Here is a 17384-nt window from a genome sequence, read left to right on the forward strand (position 1 = left end):
GAAATAATCTGTAAACCTACTAGAGGGAACAATATGGAACAAAAATTATCCATCTAAAAAAAGGATGAAATATAACATCGTAAACTTACAACAACCTAGGTTGAACAGTACCAACTAGGTTTCAATACTCTACACTCAGCTCTTGTACATCTCCATCTCTTCCTCTTTATGTTGCTACTAGAGGCCCGATGCATGAAATTCGTGCAAGAGTAGGCCTTCCTTTCCCCAGCTGCCAGCACTGGCTTTCCCTCTGGCACCCGGGACCCGAGCTTCCCTCACAGCCACGGCTTCATCTGGAAGGATGTCCAGAAGGACTTCTGATCTAATTAGCATATTACGCTTTTATTATTATAGATTGTCACAGATTACATCTTTATACATTATGTGCCAATTAACAAAAACTTATGTTTAGTAGTCCATGCATTTGCATATTATATACGAAAAAGAGAGAAATTACAAATAATATGAAAAGTTCAATAACACAAGTGAAGATCACTGAAGGCAGTCCCCTGGAGTTTAGCTATAAGAGACCTGGCCATCCCCCTGGGAAGCAACACTTTAGCTTTTCAATGCCTACATTCACAGTTCCAAACAGCTCTCACAAGTACCAGCTGCTAACACAATATCTACCAGTAGACCCAAACATATGGAGTGAAAACAGTGGTTTTACTGAGATTTGCCCATGGGCCACCACTGAAAATAAACATCCTTTTGCAATTTTTCAATGTAAAACGTTCTCGTTGCAATGACCACCTTAAGCTGGTATTATCTGATATTCATAGATCATTTAGTGTTAGGAACAATTTCTAGAAGAAAAAAACTCCAAGACGTAATCCTAAGAACCTATATTTTCTCTTAAATAATCTGTAATTTTTAAAAGCTAAAATATATAACTTTTTGTTTAAATGAAACCAATAACTAAAAAAATAGACCCTTTTTTCATTGTTAGATACTGTATCACGTTAGATACAGCAATCCTATTCATCTATCTCATCTTTTTGGGTCATTTTATACATGTTGTCTTGGCACTGGTACCAATATGCTTATTATTTCCCCTCTTTTCCATGTTAAGATTGGACATAAAGCCAGCATTACATTTTCCAAGAGATATAAATTACTATAAACATGTAGCCTTTGTATAATTTTTGTTTCACAAGAAAGATTTACATTCAAATGTTCAAATACATAAGGAGTCAAAACTTATATAAAAATTATCAAAGAATGATATTCCACTGGAAATTTTAATTAACAGGATTATTTTTTAAATCAGTGTGTGATTTTAAAGAACACTATGATCTTTAGATTATTTTAATTATGAAGCACCAGTCTAACAAACACTAAGTCTATTCTTCAATATTTGGTTTGACTTTTACTTGAAAGGCAGGAAAGAAGTTAAAAACAAAACAATGTGTGCCAGCCAGTGTGGGTCAGTGGTTGAGTGTCAGCTTATGAACCAGGAGGTCTTTGATTCGGTCAGGGCACATGCCCGGGTTGCAAGGCTTAATCCTCAGTAGGGGGTGTGCAGGAGGCAGCCAATCAATGATTCTCTCTCATCACTGATGTTTCTATCTCTAATTTCCTCTTCCTTCCTCTCAGAAATCAATAAAAATAAAAAACACACACAATGTCTGACAACAAAAGGATACAATTCACTATCCTTCGTGTGTACATTCTAATCAGGGTATGTGTCTGGCAAATGTGGCAGGATATGGAGGATGGTGAACTAAGTTGGAAGCCTGTGCTGCACCACCAGTCTATCTTCCCTAACAGCTTTCCCTAAACTAGGGGAGAAGGGACTAAAAATGACAATAATTCAGCTACATTTGTCTTCAGAGAAACATTTCAGAAAATATTGCTGCTTTCCAGTAATGCAAATAAAAACCTTTCTTTCACATTCATATAAGCATAACCAATGGACACAGACACTAGGGGGCGAGGGCATGTGTTGGGGGCTAGGAGTGGCTGCGAGAGGTCAATGGGGGGAAAAGGAGACATATGTAATACTAATAAAAATAAAATAAGAACACTCCTTCCCCAAGAGTGTTCTATTTCCCATTGTCATTCCTCAGTGGTTGAAGAGCATCTATAAAACATTTACCTCCAGAATAAAAAGAGGTTTCCTTAGAGATCTAAACTCACAATTTAGTGACAACAATAAGCCATTATCATTTTGAGAACAAGACCAGGCTTAAGAAATATTAAAGAGTTTATTTTCCATAATTAAGTGTTATTTTTACAGTCCTTAGTATTCTAGATGCCAAAATAAAAATCAAGCAGGCATTTATATTTTCTGTTGCCAGGGGAAAAGGTCTGAGGTCGTCTTGGAAAGGGAATAGAAATTTAGAACACTGTTTTTATACCACTGACTTGTCTACAAGAGAAATATGCAGAACCACCACCTGACCTGTTCACAGATCTCCCAAAGGCAAATAGCTGACCTTCAGTCCCATCAGAAAGTGTCCCAAGGTTCAGAACTAACACTCAGAATGTGATGCTGTGATTGGGGTTGGAATAACCTTACAGGCACCGGCATTTTCCTCTTTTACTCTTTGGATTAATCTGACAAGATTATGTCCCTGAAGTACCTAGAGGTGACATTTTTACTGACTAAAACAACTGAGTAAGTTCATAATTAATGAGAATTCATTTCAAAATATTTCTTTTAAATTGCCTCAAAACATTCATGAATATTCTACACCTCATTAAGAGAAGCCCTACATAAAAAAAATTATTCTATAATATGCTTAAGATTTGTGGTCAGTCATACAGAAAATAGAACCTTTAGTTAGCAGTCATTAATCAGACTAGTGTGATTTTTTTTTTCTTCTGGTTATTTTTCTTCACCCAATAGAATGCAGAAGGGACTCTCCAGCATCACCATGCTAGCCTATGAGAGAGTATGTCCCATGGGAAAGCAACTGGAAACCCAGTGATTATGTTCATAATGTTTTATTTGTTAGCGTGGCATTAATTTAACAGGATAGCACTGCTGTTAAGTGAGCACTACCTGTCTCGTTACTGTCAGCCCTTTGTCCTATAAGATTGTGGACAGAGAGTGAAAACTTCCCAAGCATTTGTATCTTTGTTGGGGTTGAAAGGTAAGTAAACTATGTGCTTTTATAGCTGCAAATAAGAGCGTACATATTCTTACCCTATTGTCTGATGCCTAAAAAATGAGCTGATTATCTGGTTTCAAGACCTTCCTGGAAAATATGAAGACCATCTGATCACACTGCTCTTGCAAAGTCCATTTCCAATCATGTCACAAATCATACGAGCCCTGTACTCAAGACGTTCACAGTGTGGGAGGAAAGAACAGACGTGTAACTGCGGTGACTTTTCTGTTGGATGTGCTCTAACAGAGGCAGGTGAAGGCACCAGTGTGCCACGTGAGAGAGAGCAGCAGGTTTGCCTGGAACTAGGTAGAAGATGGCAAGGAAGGTAAAAATAGAAGCAGGAGAGGTACACATTTTGTATATGGACCAGGGCGGTGTGAAAAGACACTCCAGGAAGAAAGAACAGTGCCGATAAGGGGAGAAAACAGTGTGAACCCTCAGTGACAATAATAAGCCATCATCATTTCTAGAACAAGACCATCTTAAAGCCATCTCTGATTTGACTTTTGTCTTGATCATTGTTATATTAAAAACAACAGAAGAAAAAAATGAGAAAAATTAGGAAAATTTTCTTTATTCTAGCTGGGACACTATGATGTGAACTCCCAGGAGATGAAGAACATGACTGATCCTAAGACCTTTTAAGCAAAAATAAACCTGTATTAATTTATGAAATATAACATTTGTGTCCACATTTATTATTTAACCTGATTGGTCACAATGTATTATTGTATCTGAAAGAATGAGGACGCTAAGTGGAATGTCCTTAAAGAGAGACACTGCGAGGCCAATGCAGTGACACCTTTAATACCTTCTCTGTCCGTGAGCTCAGAGGCCAGCACCTGGTGGCCAGCAACGCAGGGGCTGTGCTCACGACCCTGCCTGGGAGACCATGGCCGGAAAGAAAATTTTTAAACAGGGAAACTTTTGTTTGCCTTTCCAATCTTTACTTTTGTGATAAAGAGTACAGGTGGGCCAATAGGGAGGCTGCATTAGATATGAAGCATTCTATTCACTCAATAATGTTTAATGTTTAACCATAAATTTATTGCTTTAACTGTAATGCTCTTAACAGGGATTCAAAGCTGGATCAAAACTGGCTTCAAGTAACCACTTACGTTGTTATATCAGAATTCTCATTTTGAAACCAGTGATGTCTAGCTTCTCTGAAGTAAATAAACCTTGCCCTAGACAGTGTTCTCTGGCCCTAATAAATCACACTCATTCAGAAAGAGGCCATAATACCTCTCATCTTAAGCACTTTACTTAATTTACCTTAACATGTGTGATCCGAGGAAGCAATGCTGTATGTGATCCTTTGAAACCTGAAATATTATGTTACATTATTTCACAATACTCTGTGGAGTTTTAACCTGACTTTTACATGATTTTCATATTCAATAACTGTGTGAAGTTGAAGCCTCTGAAACACAGTTATAATTATGTTTCTATGTCACAGAGAAATGTATGTTGAAACGATCAGTTTCATAGTGGACTATTTTATTCATTACTTATCCTTAGTAACCTGTGAAAAGGCAGGTTACAAATGAACATAATGAGGCTCAAATAAATGATCAGAAATGCAGTGTTGGATCTTAAATTCTGGCCAGTGCAAGCTCAGTACTCTTTCAACCGAGCTCCCTCAAATATAAGGAATCAGTATTTCTCTTTGGCCCTATGATTTGCAAATGTTTTTCACTTTCTATGGGTTGTCTTTTCACTCTTTTGATACTGACCTTTGATTCAAAAATGTTTTCAGTTTTAAGTTCAACATATTAAATTTATTTCTTATTGGTCTTGAGTTGATTGATAATTTTTGTATATGGCCTAACATTTCTCTTTTGCATGTGGCCATCCAATTTCCAATCACCTATTTCACGATATGTATAAGAGTTTATTTTTGGGCCCTCTATTCTATTCCATTGTTCTATATCTCTGTCCTTATGCCAGTATCACACTTTTGTTTTTTTCTTTATTTTAATCCTCACCCAAGGATATTTTTCCCATTGATCTTTAGAGAGACGGTAGAAAGAAGGGAGGATCGAGAGAGCAAGAGAGAGAGAAACATCAATGTGAGAGAGACACATCGACTGGTTGCCTTCCACATGTTCCCACAACAGGGGCTGGGGATAGAACCTGCAAATGAGGTATGTGCCCTTGACCAGGGATCAAACCCACGATCCTTTGGTCCACAGGCCCATGCTCTAACCATTAAGCAAAACTGGCCAGGGCCCATACTGTTTTAATTAGTGTAGAACGTTTTGAAATCAGGAAGTGTGAGGCAACTTTACTGCTCTTTTCCACGATTGTGTTGGCTATTTGGGATTCCTTGATATTCCATATGAATTTCAGGATGAGGTTTCTCCTTCTAGAAGAAATAGTGTTTAAATTTTATAGGGATTACAGTCATTCTGCAGATTGCTTTGGGAAGTATTATCATCTGAAAAATATTAAGAATTCTAATTCAGGAACATGGGAAGTCTTTCCATTTATTTGTTTTAGCAAATTTTCACTGTATTCTTGGTTAAATTTATTCCTAGTTTTTTTTCTTTCTGATGTACTGTAAATTCCAAAATTTTTTTGCATTATTCATTACGAGTATACAGAAATACAGCTGACTTTTGCATATTGATTTATATCCTGCAATTTTGCTGAATTTATTTGTTTAAACTGCATGTGATTTTTAGGGTTTTCTCCACATAAGATCATGTCATCTACACACAGAAATAATTTTTTTTCTCCAAACTGGGTGTCTTTGCTTTGTTTTACTTGCCTAACTGCCCTATTTAGAATTTTCATTATGTTGAATGTGTTTGTAAAAGGCAGGCATCCTTGTCTTGTTTCTGAGCTTAAAAAAAAAACTTTCAGTTTTTCATCAAGTGTGATATTAGGCAGTTGGTTTTTCATGAATGTCCTACATCAAGTTGAGGAGGTTCTTTTCTGTTCCTAGTTTGTTGACTGTTTTCATCAACTGAGATGATCTTGGTTTTCTTCTTTATTGATCTATTTCAAATGCTGAACCATTCCTGCATTCTGGGAATAAATCCCACTAGGACATGATGTATAATCCTTTTTGATATGCTGCTAAGAACTTTCATATGCATACTAGAAGCCCAGCACACGGAATTCGTGTGTGGGTATGGTCTCCAGGCCTGGCCTGCGATCAGGGCCATCTTCCCTGGCTGCCACCTACCCCTGGTTCCCCTTTTGCCATAGGGTGATCTGTGCCTGATGGCCAGGGGGCGGGGGCGGGGGCGGGGGGGTGAAGGGGGGAAGGGACTGAGAGGTTGGCTATTACTACCCGCTCGCCGGCCCTGCCCCCACCACGGGTTGCCTCTGATGTGGGGCAACCGGCAGGGCGGGGGCCTTGGCCTAGCACTGCCCGCATCCCCCGTCACCCACCCCCGGTTCCCCTGCCCGCATCCCCCGTACCCACCCCTGGTTCCCCGTTTGCCATCAGGCGATCGGAGCCTGCCGGCTGGGGAAAGGAATCAAGAGATGGTCAGTGCACCTCATAGTGACTAGTCCAGCTGTCATTCTGATTGTTCTGCCTTTAGGGTCAACTTGCATATTATCCTTTTATTATATAGGATTGAGGCCTGGTGCATGGGTGGGGGATGGCTGGCCTGCCCTGATGGGGGCCCCCAATCGGGGTGGGGGGCCCACTGGGGGCAGGGGCGACCTGGGCGAGGGGCGGTGGGTGGTTTGCAGGCTGGCCTCACCCCCATCGGGGTGGGAGAGGCTGATCAGGGGTGGGGCCAGCCGGGGGGAGGGGCTGGGTTCGCTGGCCACAGTAAGCATCATATCGACTGGTTATCAGATTGTTCCGGCGATACGGACACTGGCTTTCTATATATATAGATATGCATAACCCACAGACTTAGACAATAGTGTGGTGAAGGCCTGGGGAGGGGGTGGGAGCAGGGTGGAGGGGATCAATGGGGGAAAAAGGGAACATCTGTAATACTTTCAACAATAAAGATAAATTTAAAAAAAACATTTTAAAAATTCAGTTTGCAAATATTCTGTGGAGGATTTTTGCATCAATATTAATAAGGGATACTGGTCTCTAGTTTTTATTTTGGGGATGGGGGCTATAATCTTTGTCTAGTTTTGGTACCAGAGAAATGCTGGCCTCATAGAATGAATTAGAAAGTGTTCTTTCCTTTTCAATCTTTGGGAAGAGCTGGAGAAGGAATGGCACTAGTTCTCCTTTCTATATTGGATGAATTCATTGGTCATTGACTTTTCTTTGTTCAAAGATTTTTGCTTACTGAATTAATCTCCTTACTAGTTATAAGTCTCTTCAAATTTTCTATGTCTTCATGAATAAGTTTGGGAGCTTGTGTGTTTCTAAGAAATTGTCCATTTTACTTAAGTTATCAAATTTCTTCTCATTAAACTATTTACCCTATTCTTTCATAATCCTGTTTATTTCTGTAAAACCAATAATTATGTCTCCTTTTTCATTTCTGATTGTAATAATGTGAGTCTTCTCACTTTGGGGGGGCAGTCTAGCCAAGTGTTTGTCAACTTTGTTGCTCTTTTCAAAGAGACAACATTGTGTTTAATTGACTTTCTCTAATGTTTTTCTATATAGTACTCTATTTTACTTACCTCCTCTCTAATTTTTATTATTTCCATCCTTCTGCTGGCATTGGATTTGGTTTGCCCTTCTTCTTTTTTTTTTTTTTTTTCTAGTACCTTAAGGTGTACAGATAAGTTATTGATTTGCGGTCTTCTTTTTTTTTTTTTTTATAAAAAATATATTTTATTGATTTTTTACAGAGAGGAAGAAAGAGGGATAGAGAGTCAGAAACATCGATGAGAGAGAAACATTGATCAGCTGCCTCCTGCACACCCCCTACTGGAGATGTGCCCACAACCAAGTTACGTGCCCTTGACCGGAATCGAACCCGGGACCTTTCAGTCCGCAGGCTGACGCTCTATCCACTGAGCCAAACCGGTTTTGGCTGCGGTCTTCTTTTTTAATGTATATGTTTGCAGCTATAAATTTCCAATGCTGCACTGCTTTTATATAATAAGTTTAGGGGTGTTTTTTCATTTTTGTTTGTCTCATGTTATTTTCTATTTTCCCTTGTATTTCTTCTTCAACCCACTGGTTGTTTAAGAATACATTCTTAATTTCCATATGATGCATTTTCTAGTTTTCCTTTCATTTGTAATTTTCTAGTTTTATTCCACTGAGAATATAAGAGGTATTTTGTAGTAAAACTTTTAAAATGTATATCCTGTGTATTCGTTTCCTAAAGTTACCATAACGCTGATCCTTTGTTTTCCTTGGTCACATCTGCTTTGTAACCTCTTATTGAGTTTTAAATTTTAAATTATTGTACTTTTTAACTCCAGAATTTCTCTTTATATTATGATTTCTATGTCTTTACTGACATTTTCATTTTTCTCATTAATTGTTCCTGATTTCCTTTCATTTTTTATGTATATTTTCTTTTCACTCATTGTACATGTTTAAGACAGTTGATTTCACATCTTTAACAAATAATTCCAATGTCTGAGCTGCCTCTGTGATTGTTTCTGTCAAATTATTATTTTTCCTGTGAATAGTCCATTCTTTTCTTCTATATATGTATATTTTATAATTTTTGCTGAGAATTAGATATTTGAGTATTGTTTTGTGGTAACTCTAGAAATTTAATTATTCTATTCCTCAGGGATTCCTGACTCTTATTTTATTAAAGGCTGAATTAATCCATTTATGACTTTTCATGCTATTTTTTTCAAGGTGTGTGTTCCTTGCCATATGTGGTGATTGACATTTCTACTTCATTGTCTCTGTGGTCAACTGGTAAAGATTTTCTTAAATGCTTGGCTCCCAAAAGGGGGAAGGTATATAAGTATTATTTATTCACGTCTCCTGGAAACCACTTAAGCCTGTGGGAGTTTAAAAATGTCCACTAGCCTCTGCATTAGTCCCCCCAGTGCTCAAAACAGCACTGAGGAATCAACACACAACCCTAATATATTGCCCACCCTAGCTCCAGCATTCTGAACCAAGATTGTGGGGCTGGAGAATGTGGGAAGATAGCTGCTATCACTTTAAAGGCTGAAATTCCCCCAAACTTACTCTAAGTCAAGGTCTTCCCCACACTGCAAGTGTTCAACTAGACTCCAGAGTTCTAAAACAGACAGTTCCTGCCAGTGCAGTAGTGGCTTCGATGGAGGTATGGACTTCTGGAACTTCTTTCTCTGCCTTCTTTAGAGATATTACTCCCCTTAGTTTGCTTGACCCCTCTCTTAGATAAGAATGTTGGCTAATATTTTTAAAAATATGATTTTAATTCATTTTTAGAGAAAGAGGAAGGGAGAGGGATAGAGAGATAGAAACATCGACGAGAGAGAAACAATATGGGTCAGTTGTCTCCTACTAGCCCCCTACTGGGGATCAAGCCTGCAACCTGGGCATATGCCCTGACTGGGAATTGACCGATGATCTCTTGGTTCATGGGTCGATGCTCAATCACTGAGCAACACGGGCCAGGCTATTTGCTAATGTTTTTATTTATAGGTTCGCCTCTGTTTCGGATTTCCTCTATTGTAAATCCTATTGCACATTCACAAGTTAGAGACTTTGAGAACCCCTACAGTCCAGAAACTGATCCGCATTTTACCAGGCTTTCCCAAAGTTATCTGAGCACAGGAGCTTTTAGTCGTATTCCTATGAAGACCTCATGGAAAAGTGTTCTGTGCGTCACCAGCTGAAAGCCTGCTTTTCTTCCTCCTCATGTAAGCATGGATGCTTGATTTCCTTTTCTCCCTTCCTCCAATGTTTCAGTCTGTCCAGACTATCATTATGGTATATTTTGTCCTTTTCACACTGTATTAGTTTTCTATTTATTTCCTCTCAAAACACCCTGTCATTTTGGAGAGAAAATTTGGCTTGTTGGCTGTCACAACAGAAAGATAATCCCACACAGCAAACAAAGCTCTATCTTTAGCATTGCTGTATTTCTAGCAATAAGAGCCAGCAATTTCTTCATTTCAAAGAACCCCAGGAGGCAAATATAAAGCAGGAACAAACACAGCTGTGAACAAGCCTGTGGGCTCTACTTTGGTCCTCTGGCACTTACCACACAGGCGTTACACTAAAAACTCAGAAGGGTTGAGTTTCTCTTCTGGCATCACGGTTTCTCTCATGTTTACCCAGGGCTCTAACTAACTACTGCTGGTGTCAAGAAGACACTGTTGACTATACCCTCAAAATATGCCCCATGTCTCCCCATTTTACTACTCAGCATCATAACTCAAGCCAAAACTTAGAGGAGTCTTCCTTGTCTTTCTTTCACATACCCTATCAAACACGTTAGCAAATCATGTTGCCTCTTAACTCCAAAATATATTCTGAATCTACTGTTTACTATTCTAGTTGAAATCATCATCTTCCCTTACACTTGAGCTACCCTCAAAGCCCCTAAGGTGCCTTTACTCTGGCCTTCGACACAGCGTTAATCTCCACAAACTTCAAACTGTGAATCGGATCACATCTCTTCTTCCCTAGGCAGCAGGGAATATTTAATGCCAGCTCTTCTAACACTGCGCACAGGTTCTCCAGCCTCACTTGCTGCTGCTCCTGGTGCAGAATTTCCACTCGGTCCATATGTCCCAGCATTCACCCTTCATCAGGCCCTTCTGGCTTCTTGGTCTGTGCTCATTCGGTCTCCTCTATTTCAGATGCCTTTACGGTCCCCTCACGGTTTTTTCAACTTAGCCTTCAGAGCTCAGAGAATCTCCACCTCCAGGAGGCTAACCCTGACACTCTGTGTACCATGCTTTCCTATTTTAGAAATATGTCTTGGAGATCATTTCGTAAGAGTATATTAGTATGTAAATAGTTGCTACATTATTTTCATTGACTTCTAATGCAGAGATACCATTATTAGTCAATCAGCCTGTTGGGAGGACATATAGGTTACTTCAGACAATAATGCGGTGGATACATCATTTTCTATATTTGTGAGGAAGAGCTGTAAGATAAATTTCTGTAAATATTATATGTAGTTGGACCAGAGTCTCTTGAGTTTTAGCACACTGTCATGTGGCGCCAGTTTACATTCCCACTAACAGTACATTAAGTCCTTGTTTCCTTCCTTTACCAACCCTCTGTATTGATATTGGGCAAACTGAAAACTGAAAAATGGTATTTATCATCTTAGTTTGCAATTCTTTTTACTATCATATGGATGTAGGTATCTTACCCTGTGTTTAGAACCATTTGTATTTTTTTTTAAAATATATTTTATTGATTTTTTACAGAGAGGAAGGAAGAGGGATAGAGAGTTAGAAACATCGATGAGAGAGACACATCGATCAGCTGCCTCTTGCACACCTCCTACTGGGGATGTGCCCGCAACCAAGTTACGTGCCCTTGACCGGAATCGAACCTGGGACCTTTCAGTCCGCAGGCCGACGCTCTATCCACTGAGCCAAACCGGTTTTGGCAGAACCATTTGTATTTTATTTTCTAAAAAATACCTGCTGGGGACTATTGACTTTTCTTCCCTTGGACTATTAATCTTAGATTATCTAGAGGAATTATGAAGCTATAGGGAACCTACATAGTCATTCTAAAAGTTCAACTTTACCTGCTTATTTAAAGAAAAATTATAACCTCTCCCCCACAAAAAAATGTTTTTAAAGATAGTTCCCAAGATAACCATGCTTGAGTTCTCTATAGCTCATGGTAAACAAATCAACGTAGCTTGAATACACATTTTTACTGAGGTACAATAAGCTAAATCATAAACAGCTGTGTATGTTGATAAAGAAGATGAAACTAGGACACACTGCAAAATCAAGTACTGCCAATATCACTGGATTTAACCATAAATTTCCAGTAAGGACGTCCAATAACTTTAAAGAGCTGAATAAAGCAGCTGAAAGAACACAAAGAATTATAGTAACAAGATCCTGGATGGGAGAAGCACTGTTAGGACAAGGAGAAACTGCTCATTCATTCCACATCAAAGTTCTATTGAGTGTCCTCAGGCCCTAAGAAGTAAAGGAGACAGTTAAAAATCTAGCAGCAGGAGACAACAATAAGCAAATGAGCAAATAAAAATGGTAAACTGTAATATGTGTGATTGTGAAAACAAAGGAGGGAAGGGGAACAAAGGGTGTAAAGGGGGTAGTTTCCAACGTTAGCTATGTGACCCAGGGCCTCTTTAGAAGGTGACAGCTGAGTAAATGCCTGGAAGTTTGAAGAAAACAGCAACCCATGCAGTAAGTGGAGGTGGTAGGACAAAGCATCCCAGCACAAGGAGCAGCAAAACCCGGGCCTCAAAGTAAGAGTAGAGAGTGGCATGCAATTTGAGGAGCAGGGTGGAGTCCAGGGTGACCAAAATGGAACTGGGGAAGCCGAGAGAACAGGAGATGAGATTCCAGAGCTCAGGGGGGGGGGCTTTGACTCTGCATGAGGCGGAGTGTGAAGCCAAAAACCAGTATGATGGCTCACGTATTCATAACTTTGCTCCTCTAGTCATCTTGAGCAGAAATAGATGGAGGGTAAGGAAAGAGGCAGAGGGAACATTTAAGGGACTATTGCACTAATCCCCCAAAAAGTGATTACCTGGAAAGGATCATGGACTAGAAGTAAAAAGAAATGCTGGACTTTGTATGGATTTGGAAGTGGAGCTGTTAGGAGGCTCCCGTGGATAGGAAGAGATGAAATCCCCAAGGTGGTGAGGTGAGTAGAAAAGAGGTCTAGGACTGAGCCTGGCAGCAGTTCAGTACTGAGAAGCCAGGGAAGGTATGAGGAGGAGCGCAGGGGAAACAGAAACAAACCCCGAGGGGGCACTGCAAAAGGAAACACGGCTCTGTCACAAAAGAGCACTGGAGAAGCAATGTGGACAGCAGGGAGTGAGATGTGGGGAGTTGTGGGCCGAAAGCCTGAAAGAAATGGGCTCAGGAGAGGATGGAGGGGACAATACGGACACAGTGTTTCAACAACACCCCGAGGCATGTTGTTATAAGTAAAGGAGAAGACTATACCAAGAGGAAGAGAACATATGGTCAAGAAAAATTAAAAAAAAAAATTTTTTAATGATGTATGAATGTAGGATGATGGGGAATTTCAGAGAAGAGAATTAATAGTGCTGTATTCTTGAGTAAGCTACACAGGATGACAGGATAGGAATTACTATTCACTTTGTGATTATTCCTTGAAATGTATATTTATGCTCTGTGTAAGGCCCTGCATATATCTTATAATGTTCAATAAAAATGTATTAAAATTAAAATAATAAAATAAAGCAAGTTATCCTCTGATATCTTCAGCCTTAATAGAAGAATTTAACTAGAGACTCATGATCACTTGCTACAGACACAGTAAAAAGACGAAAGAAACTTTAAAAATTGTTGATAAAGTTAATAGTTTTTTAAATGAGGCTGCTGAATCTTTTCCTCAAAATAGCAATATTTTCTTCTTTTTGTGGTAAAAAATTAATATTCCATGCAGAAGAGAGCAAAAATGGTATCCTAAAAATAACTTTTCTAATCCATTAGTGACCATTTACGCTCTTCAGATTAAACCCTACAAACAAGCCATCAGAGACAAATCAGTGCTCCTGTTCCATAAAATCCTGGCTCCTTCCCCGGGCATGTCTCTAATAAAGCAACAAAAATGTTCCTGATAACATTTTTGAGACAAATGCTTTAGAGACAAACTCACAGTTGGTGACTCCTGGAGTCAGTTCTTGGCACTCACCAGGGCGGGTAGATGTGGATAATGTCCTGGGGCTGCCCCCTGAGATAGTGTGCAGTCTCCTTGGTGAAGAGAACCTTCAGGCCAGTCCCAGAGGCTTCACCTTGAGAAGAGCCATCAGCCTGCAGTCCCACCAACTGCTCACACATGGCAACTTGGATGGTGCATTCTTCATGCAGCTCTAGAATTTTCACAATTAATACACCAGATTGGCTACCTGGAAGGGAAAGAAAAAGCAAAAGAAAAAATAAAGTCTAAAAGACATGGTTCAAGTATGAATAAAGGGACATGAACAAAAGAATCACGCTCAGATAGTTTTCTTCCCCTGGAAAAAATGGTCTGTACACTTTGCAGAATAAAAACAGACTCTAACATGCTCTTCTTTTTTTAAAGTCCAAAACAGCCTGCATGTTGCATTTAAGAAATAGAAAGTATAGACTTCTGTCATAAAGAAACAGTCTTAAGCATATGGAAAACACAGACCCACTGTTTCACATATCAAAGGAAGTATGGGCACCTCATTGATCCTTCTTTGTTATATACTCCCTCATTACCTGCTTTGATTTTCTACTTTCAAATGATGCAGTATGACTGGTTGGCGGCAACTGTTCTAATGATCATAAAGGTTAAAAGTGGCAAATGCATGTGGAATGCTAGGTGTTAGGGGTCTGGATTTAATGGGGTGAAATTCTAATCTGGATTCAGGTACTAGGTGTATTATTCAGCTAGACAAGTTATATAGCATTTCAACACCTCAGTTTTCTCATGTGTAAAATGGGAATCATGCCAATAGCCTCAATTAATATTTTTAAAGATTAAATGAGATAAATGAAGTTAACAGTATGCATAGCCTATAACTCAGAAACCCTAGATATATATTCAGAAACTCTTGTCACATTCACTAGGAGACCTAAACAAGGAAGCACATCTAAGTATTGTTTGTAAGAGCAGAAAACTGGACCCAGCACTTATCAATAGGAGGATGGGTAAACTGTTGTGTGTTCATACAACGGAACACTGTACAGAAGTTAATGTAAGTGAACCAGAGCTGTATGTATCAGCATAGCGAGATCTCAAAAAGAAGATGGGGACACAAGATATGTAGAGTATGACACTTATGATGTTTTTTTTTTTTTTAAATACAGAAACCCATACAAGGTGGGGCAAAAGTAGGTTTACAGTTGGGAGTACATGAAACACAGAATTTATTATTGTATTATTTATTAATTTTTGTATTGTTTTCCAGACAAATAACTGTAAGCTACTTTTGCTCTACCCTGTATTGTTAGAATACATGTATAATAAAAGTACATAAATATGGACTAGTAGGATACATAGAAAACTCATGATAACCATTGATTCTAAAGAGAGAGAAAGAGGAATGTGATTAGGGAAGGAAACTCAGAAGATTTCCAACTTATCTGTCATACTGTTTCTGTTATAAAATATGTAAATCAAAAATATTAAAATATTGCCAAAACCGGTTTGGCTCAGTGGATAGAGCATCAGCCTGCGGACTGAAAGGTCCCAGGTTCGATTCAGGTCAAGGGCATGTAACTTGGTTGCGGGCACATCCCCAGTGGGAGGTGTGCAGGAGGCAGCTGGTCGATGTTTCTCTCTCATCGATGTTTCTGACTATCTATCACTCTTCCTTCCTCTCTGTAAAAAATCAATAAAAATATATTTAAAAAAATATTAAAATATTAAAATGAGTTATTAATTCTTTGTAGAAAATACACTTATGTTTTTCTATTACTCTGTTTTTTAATTTAAAGAAATGAATTAGAGATCCAAAATGGCAATGGAAAAGGTGAAAGCTACACTTACCTCCTCCCCAGGACCAAACAGGAATTACAAATAAATTATAGAACACTCATTCTGAATAACCAACTAAAGACTAGCTGAACAGAAGTCTTATAACAAAGGATTTACAGAAGAAGCCCCATCAAGTCTGCTCCAAACAAGTTGCCGGGGCCCATCACAGGCAGCATCTTACATTGGCCTCTACCACAGTCCCACCCAGGCAGCCGAGAACCAACACACCCAGTGGCAAGATTCAGACATCAGAGCAGGGTCCAATAAGCTTCACAAGCAGCAGATCCAAAGGGAGATCTCAGCAGGCAACAAACCCCACTGAGGTGAATTCCGCTTTGTGGGGTCAACACCTGCATAGCCGTCCGCATGCAGTGGTCAGGGTGCAGCCTCACAGTCAGTCAACCTTGAGTGCAGGACTCCCCAACAGCACTCAAGACTCAATTACAACAGGGGGGCCCAAATAACCCACACAAGGGACATTTCTGGAGCACCCAGCTCAGGTGATCAAGGAGACTGCAAAATGGAACCCTACTAAATAAGGAAATCCCATAAAAACTCGGGGTCATAGCAGACCTATCAAATACATAGAAATAAACACAAAGAGGCAGCCAAAATGGGGAGAAAAAATGAAACAGGCTACAAATGAAAGAATAGAGAAATCTCCAGAAAGAGTTAAATGAAATGAAGGCAAGCAATTTATCAGACATACTGTATAGTTCAAAGTAATGATTACATGGATGTTTAATTCAGCAGCAAGAAAGAAGACAAAGAAACCCTAAAAAAGGAGAGTCAGAAATAAATAATACATATCTAAAATGAAGAACACACTGGAAGGAATAAACACTTGGTAGAATAAAGCAGAGGATCAAATCAATGATTTAGAAGACAAGGGATAAAAAACAACTAAACAGAGCCAAAAAAAATTTTTTTTAATGACGATAGTTTAAGGGAACTTTGGCACAACACGAAGTGTAAAAACATCTGCATCATAGGGATACCATAAAAAGGAGAGCAAGGGATCAAAACCTATTTGAGAAAATAATAACAGAAAACTTCCCTAATCTTGTGATGAAAAAAAGACACACAAGTCCAGGAATCACAGAGAGTCCCAAACACAATGGAACCAAACAGGCCCACAACAAGACACATCATAATTAAAGTGGCAAATATTAAAGAGAATTAGTTACCTACAGGGAGCTCCCATAAGTCTGTCAGTTGATTTCTTAACAGAAATATTTCAGGCCAGAAGGGGTTGACATGAAATATTTAAAGTGATGAAAAGGAAGAACCTACCTGGTACAACCAAAACTACTTAGCAAGCAAGACTATCATTTAATATTGAAGGAGAAATAAAGAGCTTCCCAGAAAAGAAAAGATAAAGAAGTTTGTTACCACCAAACCATCACAAGAAATGTTAAAGGGCTGCTTTAAGAAGTAGAAGAAGCCCTAGCTGGTTTGGCTCAGTGGTTAGAGCACTGGCCCACAAACTCAAGGGTCACAGGTTCAATTTTGGTCAAGGTGACATACTTCGGTTGCAGGCTCAATCCTGGCCCCGGGTTGGGTAGTGTGAGGAAGCAACTAATTAATGTGTCTCTCTCCCTCTCTTCTATTCTTTCTAAAAATCAATGGAAAAAATATCCTTGGTGAGGATTGACAAAATAAAGAGAAGAAGAAGAAGAAGAAAAAGAACCAGAGGAACATAGTTAAAAGAATGAAAT

General features: G+C 39.1%; 1 protein-coding gene across 1 annotated transcript in view; it reads right to left on the reverse strand.

Moving 5' to 3' along the window:
- The window catches only part of SPIDR (scaffold protein involved in DNA repair), a 378562-nt gene that overhangs the window by 198731 nt on the left and 162447 nt on the right, over positions 1-17384 (reverse strand). The window contains exon 8 of the mRNA XM_080646739.1: positions 13855-14068. Coding sequence (XP_080502865.1) covers positions 13855-14068 — 214 coding nt within the window. The remainder of the gene's footprint in view (positions 1-13854; positions 14069-17384) is intronic.

Source organism: Plecotus auritus, assembly GCF_963455305.1.
Source record: "Plecotus auritus genome assembly, chromosome: 11".
Lineage (NCBI taxonomy): Eukaryota > Metazoa > Chordata > Mammalia > Chiroptera > Vespertilionidae > Plecotus > Plecotus auritus.